General features: G+C 37.3%; 1 protein-coding gene across 11 annotated transcripts in view; it reads right to left on the reverse strand.

Moving 5' to 3' along the window:
* Positions 1–17,748, reverse strand: part of CACNA1D (calcium voltage-gated channel subunit alpha1 D) — a 212,815-nt gene that overhangs the window by 28,965 nt on the left and 166,102 nt on the right. For 7 of the 11 annotated variants that reach the window (XM_050313298.1, XM_050313293.1, XM_050313292.1 and 4 more), the window contains exons 30-39: positions 15,174–15,257; positions 14,761–14,844; positions 6,568–6,606; positions 6,021–6,149; positions 5,222–5,287; positions 4,858–4,949; positions 3,875–4,034; positions 2,533–2,660; positions 2,325–2,421; positions 314–416 (exon numbers count right to left, since the gene is read on the reverse strand). In XM_050313298.1, the coding sequence (XP_050169255.1) occupies positions 314–416; positions 2,325–2,421; positions 2,533–2,660; positions 3,875–4,034; positions 4,858–4,949; positions 5,222–5,287; positions 6,021–6,149; positions 6,568–6,606; positions 14,761–14,844; positions 15,174–15,257 (982 nt within the window). The remainder of the gene's footprint in view (positions 1–313; positions 417–2,324; positions 2,422–2,532; positions 2,661–3,874; positions 4,035–4,857; positions 4,950–5,221; positions 5,288–6,020; positions 6,150–6,567; positions 6,607–14,760; positions 14,845–15,173; positions 15,258–17,748) is intronic. The other 4 variants (XM_050313295.1, XM_050313294.1, XM_050313299.1 and 1 more) reach the window with 1 other exon arrangement.

Genomic DNA, 17,748 nt, shown 5'->3' on the forward strand with positions numbered 1-17,748 from the left:
TGGGCAGGAAGGGGAATTCATTCATTCCTTGCAGTAGAACCCCTGTTATGCCCCTGCTGCACATTTTTATCTGATCAGATGAAAGCATAGAGTAATTTCTGCAGTATCCTGGGCTCTGGCTTCACTATCCCTTTCCTTTCCTTTCTAGTAAATGATTACTTACAACAGTGAATAAAACCCATGATCCAAAAGCAAACCAGATCCAGTCAGACCAAGGTAGCCTTACTTATGTCCAACAAAATGAATAAATTATAACTTTTCCTCACTGTACCTTCTGACAAGTCCAGAAAGGTTTAACAGCAAAGAACCTTACCTTCTGTTTTTATCTTTAGAGCAGTCCTAACCAGAGCAAACAAAGTAGCATTGAACATGACGGTTCCATCACTGTTTAGTGGCATATTCATGGCTACTAACCTCTGAAAATGAGAAAAGGAGAACAAATTTTGACACTGCTTTGTTTGAAAAAAAAAAAAAAAAGAAATCCTGTAATGTTAGTTTTTGGAAAGCTGATGTATTCAAAGAGTAATACTAGTGAGAGGCATACAAATTATATAAGTTCTTTCAAAAAAGTTGAGTTCTCCATTGTAGCTGTGTGTAATAGGCAGTCAATACCACTTCTTTCTGGCATTAATCACATGCATGCTCACACAAAAACTAAAACTGTCCAGTTTTCATGAGTTGCTTATTTAGGTAATTTTCAAACATCCAAGCTCAGTCCTTGACTACGACTGAAAGTCACACTGTGCAAGTACTAAGGACAAAAGCAGTTATTTGAAAGCATGCACTCCAGTTTCAGTCATGTTCCAGGTTTCCCAGGGGTTCCTCATGCTCCCTAAAGAACCCCAGCACCAGGCCTGTCTTGTACCTCTCAGGTAACTCTTTATTCCTGCTGTGCATCTCCTCTGCCATCTACACTGAACTACTGGGAAGGGGCTTTTTGGGTTAGTCCACCTCTGAATTAGTGTTCATCTTTTAGAGCAGCATTGCTGTGACCCTGTCAGTCAAAAGAATACTATTTCATCTATCAGAATTTTCTCCTGATGTCTTACCTGGATTTTCTCCTATTCTAATTTAAAAGCATTACTCAATGAATAATTGATCTTTGCATACAGACAGATACAGATTTACCTTGTACACCTTGTGACATTCCATTCCAACCCAGTGGTCTGCATGTCAACTTACCTGTTTTTAAGACAGGATATACAAGATATACAAGAAATCCAAACAACAATAGTGTTGTAACAATCCTTCCATTAAAAGGCTTGATCTTATTCCCACTGAAATTGCTAAACCCACAGTATCCATAGTTCTGAGGTTCCCAAATAATGCAGTAATCATTCATCTCCTTTGTGCTGCTTCTCAACTTTTATATTAAATGCAATTAAAATCACCTCAAAATCACACATTTTGCCTGACATATTCTGTATCATTTTAAATTTCTGTTAAACTTCTGTCTTCTCATTTACTGCTACATATCATATTACACACCATTATTCACTTCAGCCTGGTTTATCATCTTGCAGTGCCCACCCTACAATCTCATTTCTATGTTTCAGGCAGAGCAAAATTCTAATGAATGCAACTGTAAAAGCACTGTATTAAAACTTTATTGTCAATTAAAGCAAACTACCACCCTCTTCTCCCTGGGAATGAAGAGAAGTCAGAAATGCCACTGGGCTGAAGTAGTGAGATAGGCCACCAGAAATGCTGGGATGAGGTAGCTCAGATATGTGACAATAACAGACTAATAATGGCCAGTCTTCGCGAGCGAAGATCCGGGGAAGGTCTTTCCACCTTCCAGCCTGCGCATTGGATTTTTTAGGTGAGACACAGTGTGCGCAGAACTGAGCCCACCCTTTAATCCTAAGGTTCATCTGCCGGGGCCAAGCGAGCTTGGACGGTGGCAGTGAGGTCCTTAGGACGTAGGTGGGTTGCCTTTAAGGGCTAATGAGCCCCACCTGCCCGGGAGTGGCCCTGACCGGGAATCGAACCCGGGTCTCCGCGGTGATAGCGCGGCGCCTTTACCACTAGACCACCAGGGGCTCCACTAATAACAGATATACAGACTGATCCCTTTCATTTTGATCCTCTATGAAGAGCTTTACATTGGTGGCAACTACTTGAAGGAACTACACAGAAAGAAACAACCTTAATTTTGCTGGTTTAGCTTGGGCCTGGGGAAAACAAACAAACAAACAAACAAACAACAGGAAAACTTGAGAGTGAATGAAACCTTGTGAAAAGACAAGATTACTTGTGCACATGTAACAAATACGGGCCAGAACTGCATGAATGAATGAACTGCAAGAGAAAGCAAGACCTACCTTGCAGGCCACTCGGTGAGGACATAACTTGCCAAAACCAAGTGGGGGTTGGATGCGTCTCAGTAACGTAACCACATCAAGATGCTTTATCCTTCCCCTGGAACCAACACACATCCATTACCGAGCATCCACTTCCCCCAAAATATATTGTGTTCTGCTTTTATTGTTTTTACCAAAGAAATCATACCAGAGAAATGAGCTAACTTACTTTGCTTCAGGGTCATATTCTGACCATATTCTTTTGAATTCATCCAAATGATGGGGACCCAGAATAGACCAGTCACGTGTCAGATAATCAAAATTATCCATAATGACAGCCACAAACAAGTTTATAATCTAAAAAAAAAAAAAAAGGCAATTAAGAACAATCTGCCTTGATTATTTTGAATTTATTTTTTTAAAATTCAGTATCTAGAATAGGTTAAGAATTCAAACAAATGAACTGATGATTTTTTGGCAAATATAATCAAATATCACAGAAAATAATTTCATTTAACTGACTGAAAGTCTATCAGGTAATGACATAAAAAGAATATGATTCCACTATAGAGTACTCAGTTTTTGACACAGACTGCAGAATGGATTTGTTTCTCTTCCTTGACTTGCCAGATCCCACTACATCAAATTGAAGAATGGATCCTAAACACATATTTGACAGTGTAAATCTCAGGATACAGCTTCTGTAGTAATAGGATCCAACTTCATAACAATAAGACTTCTATATATGCTTTGTTAACACAGAAGGTGATACAGAGCAGCAGAATGTGAATGTTTACATCAGTTCATAGAATTCTGTTGGATCACTCTCCTTTAGCAAGGAGATCAGTACTGTGAATAGAACAAATCAACCAGCTTAGACCACACACCTGCAATGAGGAAAAACATATTTCAACAATTATTTTAGAGCAATTAATTGCTTTAGACCATGGATTAGGTGAAAGGTTATTGTTCACATCTCATGTGCCACAATTTGAGCACACTTGTAGAGACACCAACCCAAATTCTGCTAAGTTTAAATAATACAAATAGCATTTACTAGTAAGTCAAAAGAATTGCAGCTTTATTATTAGTGAATATTTAATTACACTATTGAGAACTGCATGAAACCACAGCTATGAAAAGACTGTTAACTTGAGCTTTCAAAGGTGCAGCTAACCACCCCCACACATAGAAGAAAACCTTGCACATGAGAATTTAGAATCCTTTAGAGTCATTTGGGTTTGAAAGGACCTTTAAGGTCATGTAGTCCAACCCCCCAGCAACGAGCAGGGACATCTTAAGTCAGATCAGGTTGCCCAGAGCTCCATCCAACCTAACCTTGAATGTTTCCAGGGATGGGAGGCATCTTCCACTACTCTAGGCAACCTTTACAGTATTTCACCACCCTCACTGTAAAAATTGGTATAAGATACAGGATTTAAGATTCTGTATGGAAAAATATAACCTTGCCAAAATATTTTGTATATTGGATTTTCAATCATTCTCTCAACCCAGAAGAAAGTCAAAATGCCTAAAGCTCATTTCTGTTAATAAGCAAAAGCTAAACTCACCAAAAATGCACAGAGCATGTAAAAACTGATAAAATAAATGATGGCAAAGTTGCTTCCACATGTGTATTCTTCCCCTGGATTATAATCAGATTCTGGATCACAGCGTTTTCCAGGCAAACATGCCAGCATGATTTCCTGCCAGGCTTCTCCAGTGGCACACCTTTATAAGGTCACAAAGATAAATTGAGAATTATTTGATCAAAATGGATTAAAGATGTATCAATTTGTAAAGCTGTGACAAAACGCTGAGAGCTGCACCAGTGCAAATGTGGAGACAGAAGAACATTTCAGAGCAGGAACTGATTAAAAAAAAACAGAGAGCAATTTTAGAACTGACAAGCATACATGTGACATTGCAGACACATTTTATAAGGTTAACTAATGCACCATAAGGGTTCCATGTCATTCTCTCTCCTTGCTCCAGGAAGCATTCCTGGCAAATGGTTACCTTCTTCTTAAACTCTCCAGAGATGGAGATTGTATAATTCCTACCCCCTCGAGATTTAGTTACCTTTGCCATCATAAAGGTTTTCCTGCTGCTTATCTGGTATTTCCCTTCTGCAAGTTACACACTCTACTGATTGTCAACTCCTCACTAAAAGTAAAGAACAGTTTATTCCTTTATGTTTGTAACAAGTTTTCATTTCTTCCAACTGTCCCACTAGTTGTACTTGTCAGGATTTCAGTAAGGGCACAATCTTTTTCCCCTTTCCCAATAGTCCCACAGTGACATCAGGGCTGACTATGTTTGGGCTCTACCTGAAGACAATTACTGCACAAACGAGGTGTTTCACAATAGTTGTAATAAGTTCAGCTCTGTATCACATCACTAAACCCCTGCTGTGCCAATGGACACTCAGCACACAGACAGAGTGAGTATGGGCTTGTTAAGCTGAATTGATTGTCACCTGCAAACACATTCTGAATATTTTTCATAGATCTATGAAATAGGATGCATTCAGTAAGAGTTGAGGTTTACTCACCTGAAGAGAAGAAGCACAGCTTGGGGGAAAGTCTGAAAATTGTTGTTTCTGTTTATTTGATTGTTGTCCCTCATGGCCACTTTTCCAAATACCTACAATAAACCAGGATTTTGACTTTCATTCCAGTGATGTGTGCTGTCAGAGGCTGCAGGCCTTGCAGACTAAACTTGCTTCAGAATGTATGAAACACACTTTCACAGATACACTTCCATTAAACTTCAGATTTGTCACGACAGTGATTCCTCTGAAAGCACTGCCTTACATACAGCACTGCTATCAAAGGAATGCTTCAGTAAGCACCTCAGGAAACAAGTCTCAGATAAGACTGGACTGCTTTTTAATGCTAAAACAATCGTAGAATTACCTGCATCCCAATGACAGCATAGATGAAGAACAGCATGGCAATCAGGAGAGCAACGTAAGGCAGAGCCTAGAAACAGGACAGGTGCATTGTCTTTTAATAACTTCACCCCACAGTTTCTATTTCCAGTTACAAAAATAATTTTTCTGTACAACACAGACTTTTCCAAGTTTTTTTTCACCTCTGCAAGTGCTTAAATGTTATTACCTGTCACTCTGAATACTCTGCTGCATACAATGAACACAAGCTTCATTGTATTTTAAATTATTTCTGCCAGCAATCCAGAGGGAGGAATCATCTTTAGTGGGTTTAATTTTATTTTCATTACTGATCCTGACAAAAGATGCTTCGTTCTATACAGTTACAGAGTTCTATCAACTTCACCTTCATCAGTTTTCAGGAGTAACAATTTAAGTATCTGTTACACATGAAATTGGTTTCATATAAAAATTGGGTTAAATTCTTCTTCTCTAATCATCTAATAAAATGTGTGCAAGTGTGAGATCTAGGCATGTCAAACTTATCCTAGCTCCTTTAAATATACCCAGTTTTTTTTTAGGAAGAACACAAAAATCTCACAGTAACAGTTCTTATTAAATGACAAAGAATGACCCTCAGCCTCACTGAAGCAACTGGTGAAGTTCATTTTGGCATTAACACAGAAATATATTTACATATACTTGATGTCATTGATAGCATTAATTTTAAATTTTTTTTTCTGCACTCTATGGGGTATTTCTTCATAAAATTTGGTGTATAAATGGTTATAATTATAAAGCAAATTTAAACCAATTTTGCTAACCTGGAATGACTTGATAAACGTCCACAGTAACGTTCTGATTCCTTCTCCTCTGCTGAGCAGCTTCACCAACCTCATGACCCGGAAGAGACGGAAAAAAGTGATGGAGATCCTAGCGCTGTCCTCAGAGTTCTGAAGAGCATCACGGAGAAGTCAAACCAAATACACACTCAAACATGCAACACTTCCAGAAAAACAACATAAAATGCAAAGGTGGAAAAGATAAGATTTGGAAATGTATCTTGAGGGCCTGTTCACCTTGATAACCATGACATGAAAGGAAAAAATCACATGCTGAAAACACAGGACCTGTAGAAATGCTTCACACATCACATGCATTTCCAAGTTTTCTGGTTTGTTAATAGGATCATATTGGGTTTGTTTGTAGTAGACTTCAATAGAACACTGACAATGAATGCAAACCACTGCATAACACCTTTGCAGTAAGACAGTTATGAAAAATACAGAAAAAATTGGTGGAAAAAAGACATGGTAAAAAGAATAAACTCAAGTAGAGGTAAAACCACTGGGGTCAGTTTACTGATCTTACCCCAGACTCATCAGTTGTGACTGTTTCAGTTGGCTTTGGCTTTAAGAAATTAAGAACATTAAATATTAAAATCAAAGATCAAAAAAGTCAGCTTAACCATAAATAAAATGAAGAACACTTTTCATTTCCAAATGTAAATGAACATCTTTCAACTCAATACACATCCTGAACAAAACATTAATATCCTTATTAAAACCATCCTCTTAGCATATCGTGTTTGCTGACTCACACTAAAACATTGCTAGCTGACTCATACTAAAATCTGCTAGTACAAAACATGATTAAAAGACTTGACAGAAAGTAAATACAAAATAAAATATCTGTTCCTATGTAAGCCAAACAAAATCAGCCATCAATTTCCATAAATTGTATGAAATCATAGCAGTAAGCCCAACTAAAGCTCCAGAACAAAGCTTTGGAGTCAAACCAGCCTTTCAAGGTCCCTTTTCTGCTGTGCTTTTTCTAAAGATTAATTATTCCATCACTGAAATCTAACCACAATTGTGTTTTTTATCACATCTGGAGCTCCCTTAAAGCAAAGTTAATTCACTTGAGATGACTCAATGATGCACACTGGGTGTTGCAGAGCTTTATAAGGACACATTTTCACTCTGCCAAAGTGACAGACAAACATTTCTAGCACAATGTCATGAAGGTTAACACTTCCCTGGTGGTGCAAATGCGAAGGCAATACTTGGACTCTCTCACCACCTACAAAGTACTCACATAGCTGAGCTGATGTAACAGGGTCAGGCGTGGAGAAAGGGCTTCAGAACTTAATTGACCCTTTTCAAACAGGTCTGTGCAACCCTCAGGAGCTACAGGGAGGAGGGGGGCGCACACCAACTTCTTGTTCACAAAGCCAAACCCTGTCCTCTGCCTGACTTTGGGAGAAACTGTCCCAGTATCCCAAATGGTCTGACACTTTGCCCAGCAGCTGGCAAAGCTTGAAGGACCAACATTCTGTGTTTGCTTGTGCACTGAGAGATTTGCAGCAGCTTCTTCCAAAGTTGAATAGAAGTCTTTAAAAACATTTATAGCACTAGAACAAAGGGAATTCTGGACGTTAGATTCAAGTGATGGGTCTTACCCTCTTGCCTAAAATATCCTTCTTTTAAAACCTTTCAGCAATTCCTGTCACAGAGCAGCAATGAACATGATGCCTCCTCAGTGCTGCTTCCAACACACTGTGGATGCATCTGTCACACTCAATGCCACCCTTCCACTAAAATCTGAAGTGTTGTTGTTCCTCAAGATAAAAACTTGAGGAGTAGGAAGGCAAGAGAGAGGAGCTGATTCTGCTAGAAATGTATTATACAAACATACTATGATTAAAAACAAAACAAAACAAAAAACCAGCAAAAGGTAACACTTTTTAAAAATCAGATCATTATTAAAATACTAATTGTTTTCTCTGTTATCTTTTTTCAAAACATAAAAAGGCATCACAAGGGGAAAATGAGGTAAAAATAACTGTTTGGTCAAGTACATGCAATCTACATATAGATACATTACTGCCCTGCCAGGTATCACTAGATTCTGAAACAAAGAGTCTTAAAAGTGTTTAAAGAATTATTAATAAATTTATGCATTACATTAGGCAAACCCCAGATCTCATTAAACTTCAGTAAGCAGAGTATTTGTAAAATCATCTGGAACATCTAAAGTTTCTAAGAACTTAAATAAAATACACCAAAAATATGCTGCCAATGAAAGACAACTGCTTCATTAGAAATTCCCTGCACATTTCAACAATTTGAAATAAACCTTTCAAAATATAAAAGGAGAAAAATCATTATCGCAAACATCATAAATGTCACAATACCACAAAAAATAGACACAATCTTGCAAAGCTGCCTACCTACATCCATCCCAAACCTGCACTACTGCACACAGACCACACTGCTATTGACTTTTTAATACAGAAAAAAAAAATCCTTTTAATCTGAAACTTTAAAAAAAAAAGGGGGTTTCATTATACCTCCTGCAGATGAAGCCTGGAATGTCATAATAATCTCTGGAGACTGACTCTTGTTGAGTTTTATACTGTCTTATGTAGTGAGCAAATTACTTAAGTAACATTCAATATTTTGCATCATCAAAGAACTAAGTATTTGGCAGATACAGATCAGACTGAATTACAGTATCAACACGAACAGATACTTAAAAACAAAGTAAAATGCTGAGTTTGACATTTGGGAGTTTTTTCCATTAGCTTTTATAGGAGCAGGATTGGGCCCCAAATAAGCTAGGAACAGTGTTAGGATAGCAATAGGTAATGTGATAGATTATAATAACAGAAAAAAGATACTTTGGTCCTACATATTTTTATTTAATCACTTTTCCAAAACAAAAAAAATAATGAGTTTGCATTATGAGTTGCTTATGAAAAAAAAAAAACCCTCACAAAAGGAAAAGTTAGTTGAAAAAGTTTTTCTATATATTACTAATGATTATTTCCTTCTCACTTTTGATTACCCAAACTAAGTGAATAGTTCTATTGCAGGTGCTCAGGAATGATGATCCCTCCAATTTTTTTTGGCTGAAGGTCACTGAATGTATTTGTGTGTGCCCAGGATCAAGTAACACACACTCCTCTCACAAATCCCTCTTTCTCAACTGCTTTGGACTAAACAGCCTTAATTGCCTGTTTCTGATGGCTGATCTGACACTGCTGGGAAGTGTTAGGATGTCATATCCAGGAGATCACCAATTACAGACACTGGAAAGTGCAGGCCAGCAACGAAAAACACTCTGGTCACAGAAAGTAAATTGTGCATTAATACCAAGGTGGAGATAGATGCGAGAAACAAAATATGAACATGAACTCCTCACACCAGAGGAGTTTTTTCTAATGGATCTGAAAGTATTCAACTCCTGCCCATCACTGGCCAAGTGTTTTGGGTTTGACATTTTAAAGTGAGTGCATCTCATGTTTTATCCTCTTTGGCATTTCCCTCTGATAATACAGCAGCTTGAACTACGTTATTAATACCAATTATAATGAAATTAATACAGTCATATATCTCAAAGAAAACATTATTCATACTTATTTATGAAGGAAATGCTCATTTAGGAGACAAAATTAGTTAGCAGTTATGTGTCCATCCAGCATGAAGCAATGCTCAAATCTGGGCTACTCAGGTAAAGATAACACAACCTTCAGCAACAATAACAGACAGATTGACAAAATCAGAACATCCGCTTCCTGGAGATAATCATACACCACCCAAACACACAATCTGATGTGCAAGATGGGGAATATCACGTGCCTGTGCACATGTCAGTAGGTGGCACATTATGTATATGCAGAGGAAGTATTAAAATGGACTTGAGACTGAGCACGGGGCAGGTTGAGCACAGACTGTCTCTGTGGATGATGTCTGCTGACAAGAATGCAAATAAAAATATTTCCTGTGGTCAGAAAATCTACCTCCAGCCTCCTCTTTCCTCCCACCTTCCACCAATCATTCCAATGCTTCAGGACTGGCTGGTCATCATTAAGAATTTTTTTGTCCCCCATGGGACTGTGTGATTCCTAAGATGACAGATGTGATTCTGGGTTCAGTGCTAGGGAATGGGCACAGCTGGAATAAAGGGACATCTCCTGCTCTCCCTGTTTGGCTCAGCGACACCCTGCAATGAGGTGAATGAGGGCAGAGATTGCCTTCATTATTCTATCTTTTCTCTCAGCCATGTCCCAGCTACACTCAGAGCCTGGGTCAGCACAGCACTTCAGAACTATGGAATTTTAAGCCAACATTAAATACATTAAATAGGCAGTAATATATGATTTTTCTTTTTATAGTTAATCAAAGTGCAACAGAACAGTTTTCTTCCCCAAACAATCCTAACCCTCAAAACAGATTAACCCATGATCAGCCTCAATTTCTGACTCACTGATTTCAACCTCCTACCATTTTTGGTCAAGTACTAATGCTGTTTATGAAAAATTTAGCACATTTTCTAAGCAGGAACTCCTCATTACACCCTTGATATTGCAACAAATGTTCAAAATAAACATCCTGACTAAAAAGAACTTCAATGTCAAAACTGTGAACGGTGTGAAACAGATTGCATCATGCATTGGAAGCAAACTCTAGGTCTGTGCTTAAGAAAAAAATAAACACAGTGAAAAACAGTGGATATTAGTATATATGTGCTTCTTTTTAACAGATTGTGCCAAAGGGTTCAAGAGTGTGCCAGAACAAATGAACACATAATGACAATGTCACCCGCACTGCAAGGATAGAAGGAAGCATCTGAATGACAAACACATCTGAGGACAACAGCATATGCAGGAAAACATTCAGGTTGCCAAAATATCTCCAGAAATGGGTACTGTATGTGTGTCATATACACATACATTTTGTTCAGAGAACAGTTATTGCAATTCAGATGTGTGGGCAAGTAATTTTCTCCATAGTCATTAGTGCTCTTTATATTCCCAGTTCAACATTAACCAAATGCCTATAAACATAATTTAATAAAAATTTTGAGTTAATGTGAAGAACCCCAGAGAAGATAAAAAAATAGCTTTTCCCTTGTAAAAGATGTATTTAAAACTCTAAGCTCATAACTAATACATTGATGGCAGAGGGTATTATATGATAACTAATAAATATTCAGTTGTGCAATAAAGTAAATAAATTGTTAATGTTAACATCTTCATTAAAGCAGCTCAGAAATTTGTCTCCAAATTAAATATTGCAACACATTAAAGATTTCAAATGGCAAGAAAACTTCATAATAATGAAAGTAAAGCCATATGAGAATGTAGTTTTCTGACCTGTCCTTGAGCCTATAGAGATACATTTGCAAAAGTCTATAAAATATATTGACGGTATCCAAAAATATCAGTAACTGTAACCAAACCTAAGTTCTAACATATGATAGGAAAGTTTTAACATATGATAGGGATGCATAAAGTGATATAATTTTGGAATGTGCTGCCCAGGGAGGTGGTGGATTCACCATCCCTGGAGGTTTTTAAGATGAGACTGGATGTGGCATCAGTGCCATGGTCTGATAACCACAGTAGTGTTGGATCAAGGGTTGGACTTGATGATCTCAGAGGTCTTTTCCAACCTGGTTGATTCTATGATTCTATCTAAACTGAATTGGACTGCTCTTGTTCAAAGTTGGAATCCAGAATCTCTTACAGGAGGTAGAGACGAGGTTTTTACTCCACTCTTCCACATAATCAAGGCCACTGTCCCACCAGTTACTGGGTGAGTGGGCAACTGTGTAAAAATAAGCACCAGCTCTCCCACAACACACTCCAGCAGCAGCCCAGCAAACCAACAGAGCATCCCATACCAATAATGCTGCTCCTTCTTGCCAAATGGCACAACATCCAATTGCAGTTTTGCCAGAGGTTTTTGCTGTATGAAGACTGGACATTATTTGCTGTGTGAACTGCTCCCAGCCCCTCTCAGCTGTTCCAGCAGTGCAGGCACTGAACAAGCTGCATGTATTTGCAGTGATGGCTCAAGACAAATGGGTTTTCCTGAGGGGCTCAGGATGAAGATATAAATGCTGTTTGTTTAAGCCTTATTTCAGCAAAGAACTGGAATTTTGCTTCAAGAATAAAATTAGTCCTATAGTTGTGGCATTAAACATTTGCACAAGAGGAAAGGGAACTCTGCATTATTTTTTCGACATTTTGGCAGCACATGAATGGCTAAGGAAACTTACATGAAAAATGTGAATTAAAACCCTTGTAACCATTACTGCAACAATGTGATCATGCTTCTAAGTCATTCACTGTTGGTCATCCAAATGGTTTCTGAGCTGGCAAATAATATCATTTCTATACAATCAGACCAGACTGAAACTTGTCTGTTATTTCCTTTTAATAAGTTACTCATTTATTCAGATTTTATTTCAGATTTATCTTTCATTGTCACACATTATATATGTCCATCTCTGAGAATGGGCTGACAACACTTTGTGTCTCATGATCATTGCTCTGCTTTTTTAATTGACAAGAAACCATTTCTATGACCACACAAGGTCTTGCATGTTATGTGAAACTTTTTGAAAACAAAAGGCCACAGAGCCCAAAAGTAATTATATAGGTTTTAGTAGTGGTTTTAATTTTTTTTGTTGCTATACCATATATTTACTTATATATACTTGCCTCTAATAATTTCTAAAAATAAAATGAACATGAAAACCAATTAGGTTCATAAAAGAAGGTTGAAGGAAGGGATATTAAATGAAAGAGTAAATTAAGAAAAACAATCATAGGAAATTTTTTACTGCCAAAATATATGTTGCTCTGAGGTAGTTCATTGCTTAATACAATAAACACTGACTTCCACAGGCACTAAAAATATTCAAACCACAGTAATTTCCTGGATTATGTGTGAATGAATGGGAGGTTACTGGATCAGAAGAATCACCCTCAGGGCAGCATATACATTATAAAGTGTTTTAAAAAAAGAAAATCAACAACAAAATAACAGAGATGACATATAATTTCCAGAATTGAATACTGAAATCAAGGTGATAAATAACTGGACAGTCCAACCCATTGTCTTGAAAAAAACGGGTCAGATACAAACTTGTTGTGTGCCACAGGGACTTGCTGGCCTTTGCAACGGATCTAAGTATACACAGGCAGACCATCAGAATGACACTGAGCTGCTTCCAGAGCATATTGAAACTGTAATACACTATTGACTTCAACAAACAAAGCACACAAAAGTGGAAAGACCAGAAACAGACAATACTTAGTACACAAATAGTCTGCTGTGCAAAACTAAAGAAATCAAAGATGAGCCTTTTTCCTCCGGTGAGTATTGCATGAAAACTGAGAAATGACAGTGCTAGTTGTTGACTGTGTTTGTACTTATCCTGAAGATCACTACTTGATCTCCAGAATATTTTCAAGACAACTGTGAGAATTACTAAAATGACAGTGTTCTTCCCAGCTGAAAGCTCAGCAGTGATCAGTTACAAGTAATGCTGTCGAATCAACACTGTCCAAACAGTGTTAAATGCAGGGACACCTGCTTTGATCATGGAAGCACATCTGAGCTATCTTTCAAGCTCTTCGCAATCAAACACATTCTGCAGTTATTAGGGAAAGCTATTGTAAATGACTGGTCTTTTTACTCTCCTCAGATACTATGCTCATCTACACTATTGTGACAGGAGATGGAAATCGTAAATACTTGAGCTGAAAAAGTCTAAACTTCTCGGGGAACAAAAAACCCTGAACAAAAGCAAAGAAAAAGAAAAAAACAATCAAAAGTAAATCAGAGGCAGCATTTAAAAATCTAGTCCATGAAGAGTAACTATACTTTAAAAAATGTCTCAATGGGGCACTGCAATTCTGTGCTGACTGACCCTCCCTCAAGTTCCTTCAGTTCACAGAAAGATCCATCACCCACTGAGAACTGAGCAAAATCAGCCTGAAATCTAAAGGGCAGGAGAAGGTTCTCCTGCTCCCATGTTATCACATCACTCCTCCATTGCAGTCACTCATGAGATTCTCACACTTTAACACAAGATCAGGAAGCAATTTTAAGGTGAATCCATTGTCCCAACACCTACATGTGTAATGGCCAACAGTCAAAATTTTGGTGAGAGATGGAGGTTTCCAAGTACTTTAAGAATAATTCAAATTTCAAAACCCTTACTGCAGGATGGGAAAAGCCAAAGGAATAGGAAAAGAGTAAACAGTCTATTTTCCACAGCATGGAAAGCCTTACTTTCTTATGTGCCCTCCTGCTACCTCATGAGAGACAAATGCTAACACCACTCTAAAGCCCACCCCTCCCACAGAAAAAGAAGTCATTATTTGTTAAACTGAGGCACTGAAACAACTAATAGAATCTTGAATTATCTTAGTCACATTACATACAAAACCCACTGGGCTTCAAGTAAAATAGTAACAGAAGCTTAAATTCTATTTTATATATAATTTTTTAAAAAATATTTTCTTTACACACATGGAAAAAACCGTAATTCTTATTGTCTCACTAAGATGTGTGCATGTGCAACTATACAGGTATATAAATAAGTCATAACAGCTTGTACAAACATCTAAATCAATGTTTTTGTCTTTGATTCCAGGGTTAAACATACTTTTCTAAAAAAGGATTTTTGGGGGATTAACTTTACATTGTCTGTATTTCTTGATGACAGCAATTACTTTTTAGTGCATGAACAGTTGCTACTTACATTAACTTCTGTTATAGCAATATCAACGACGCTACCAACAACAATTAAGGCATCAAAAGTGTTCCATGCATCAGTGAAATAGTGCTGTTAGGACAAGCATTCAGCAGAAAGAGAGCAAGAGAAAAACACAAACAGAAAAAGAGAAGAAAAGGACAGTGTTATAACACAGAAACACTCTAGGCTTCTCTGACGTACCACTATACAGTCTAATCTTTCCCTTCCATAGCTCAAAAAAATTGGTAGAAAAAAAAGGCTATTTATTTCCCATATCAACATAATTGATCTATGACTGGTCTGTACTCAAACTTTAGAAACATCAGATCAAAATCTGTGACTTGTCCAGATGATGGAAATAGTGGGGAGACAGAGAAAGAGAAGTAGGGACTGGGGAAAGTAAGCTGGGATATACTCACATCAGCTTCACTGAGAACGACGTCTACTATGCTGCCAATAACGATGAGGGAGTCAAACGTATTCCAGGCATCACTAAAATAGCCCTGAACAGAGCAGGCAGGGTGCAAACGTTTGTGATTACACATGAAATGTCAAATATTTGCATACTTCTGTTTAGTTTTGCATAAACAGAAATTAGTTAAAACAAAACCTGTGGTCTAATGAGAAAACAAAACAAAACAAAAAATAAAAAAATATAAAAACCAAAAACAATATTGCCTACTGAAGGAAAAGCAACACATATGTGCATGTGTGTGTATATATATACTTTATATATATACATGTACAGACACACACGCAGACACACACACACACACACACACTACACGTGCAGAACACACCACCAGAAAAGCACAATGTTGGCAAGCAAGCCATCATCCAAAACTGGGTTTGGACTTCCAGCAAGGCTGAAAAATTCTAACATATATACCTTAATGAGCAAGACAGGATCCCTTTTACAATATTTCTGCAAGACCAAGCCAATTGAAGGCTCCTTAACGTTAAGGATTTTGTGATTTTCCTATCTAAGCGACTGGTAAAAATATGTAAAGGGTCAAAGCTCATCATTGGATAAACATGCACAATTATTAATGTGAAACTGTGCATCAATATTAGAGAACTGACTTCATCTTCTGTTCATAAACTAGGTTTAACATAGGAACTCATACTGCATTTGTAGTCACAGCCTGATTCTGTAACCAGTTAAGTCAGTGCTGGGAACCACAGCACCCTAAACAATTTCTTATTGCCGATGATGCAGCCAGTCCAATGTCTGAACATTCATTTTCATAAATTGCTTAATCAGCTTTCTGAGATTTTATGGCTTTAAATATATACTCCCTATGTGTATATTACTGGGACATTGCTGCAAAGGGTTATACAAAGTGTTGTCATGCAATTAGCTGACTGTTGGCATCAAAACTGCATTTTTGAGCAAAAAGGTATCTCAGGTGGGTCCCAGGATCAATCTGTCACTGGGAACAAATCAAAGCATATTATGCTCTTGAAGACAACTCTACAGAGGCAAGAGATGTAGGTTTTCTGCAATATGTGGATTTTGCCTAGCTATTACAGAAATCCAGAACTGCAAAAATTACTGAACTTGCCCTTTATGACATTCAGATATATTAATTTATCAGCCACCCATGACTAAGGAACGTGCATTATGAGACCGAGGCCGAAATGGACATTTTGTATACGTACATTCTACCTTTAAAATTTTGAAAGTTTTAAAATTTTAAAATACTAGCTTGTCAGCTGCTATAGAAGCTCTAAAATAATAAATTTAGCAAAAAGCTTAAAATTACAAATGTGCTATTTACACTTATTATTACAATTTACTATAAGATAATGTTTTAGCTGAGTAGTTTGAGTTATTACAGGAGTTGTTAGCACAGAAAAGCAAAACCAATCCCAAAATATTTTAGAAATGGACTGATGCTTTTCTCAAGATTTTAAACTGTCAGAACCCCAGTAACTTCACAGTTTAAAAGATTAAAAAGCTAATTTTGTGTGGAAATTTGCTCTTGGAGACTATGAGAGAGCTGCTACAGTAGACAGCAGCTCTTCAGTTTATTCTAGGAGAGGAAGCACTGAGCAGAGTCAGGAAAGGCTCATTATGTTTTTAATGCTACTCTCTTCTAGCCCTTTTAAAACACAAATTGCTATAATCATCCCTTCATTTAAGGAAGGGGCTGTAAGAGGAAAACAGATCAGAGTATGATTATCTCTACAGCCCTTGGCACCTCACGCTTTGATTCTTTGGGATTAACTATCAAGTCCACTTTCAGGGCAAAAGCGAGTGTTCATGGATTTGGCCTCCTGAAAAAACTCCTCCTCTTTTGAGAGCTCCTGCACAATTCCCTATCACTCCTTCTTAACTCATCCTGCCTCATGAGAACAAGCCATTCCCAAAGTTTTACTAAACATCATACATTCAGTACCTCAACAGTACTGAAATTTATAATCCTAAAGAGATCAGTGGCTGCCAACTAAAGCAAGGGAGCTACTGTCATAATATCTTTCCTGGTCAGTCACGTTCCTCGTTTCTAACAATCTCTCTTGCTTTTAAAATAGCAATATTTATATATATATACACACAAAGTAAGAGACTACTGGCAAACAGCAAACACATAATCAGCACAATCCTGAGGTGTGCTATTCATCTTCCTCTACAATGGGAATCAAAAAAGGTCCTCCAAATATAGGTGAATTTCAGCTATAGAAGAAGTGAATTTACTAGACATGCTACAATATAAAGCACTGAAATAAAAAAAATCACATTTTGATTCAATACAGCTAAAACACTTTACAGCTAAAATACTTTATACATTTATTCATTTTAAGAAACCTTTTCCATCAGTATAGACAAATATTGTTCAAAGTAATATGTAAAGCAAAAGCATACAAATAAACAAAAAACTAAGAGAAAATAAAGATGGTTTTGGAAAAGGGAGGAATGGACAAGTCACAGCAAATAAACATCATGCAAATAAGTTGTTTTCACCACTGCAATGACCCAAGATCAATTCACTT

The sequence above is a fragment of the Myiozetetes cayanensis genome, unplaced genomic scaffold, assembly GCF_022539395.1.
Source record: "Myiozetetes cayanensis isolate MyiCay16 unplaced genomic scaffold, myiCay2020 scf18, whole genome shotgun sequence".
Lineage (NCBI taxonomy): Eukaryota > Metazoa > Chordata > Aves > Passeriformes > Tyrannidae > Myiozetetes > Myiozetetes cayanensis.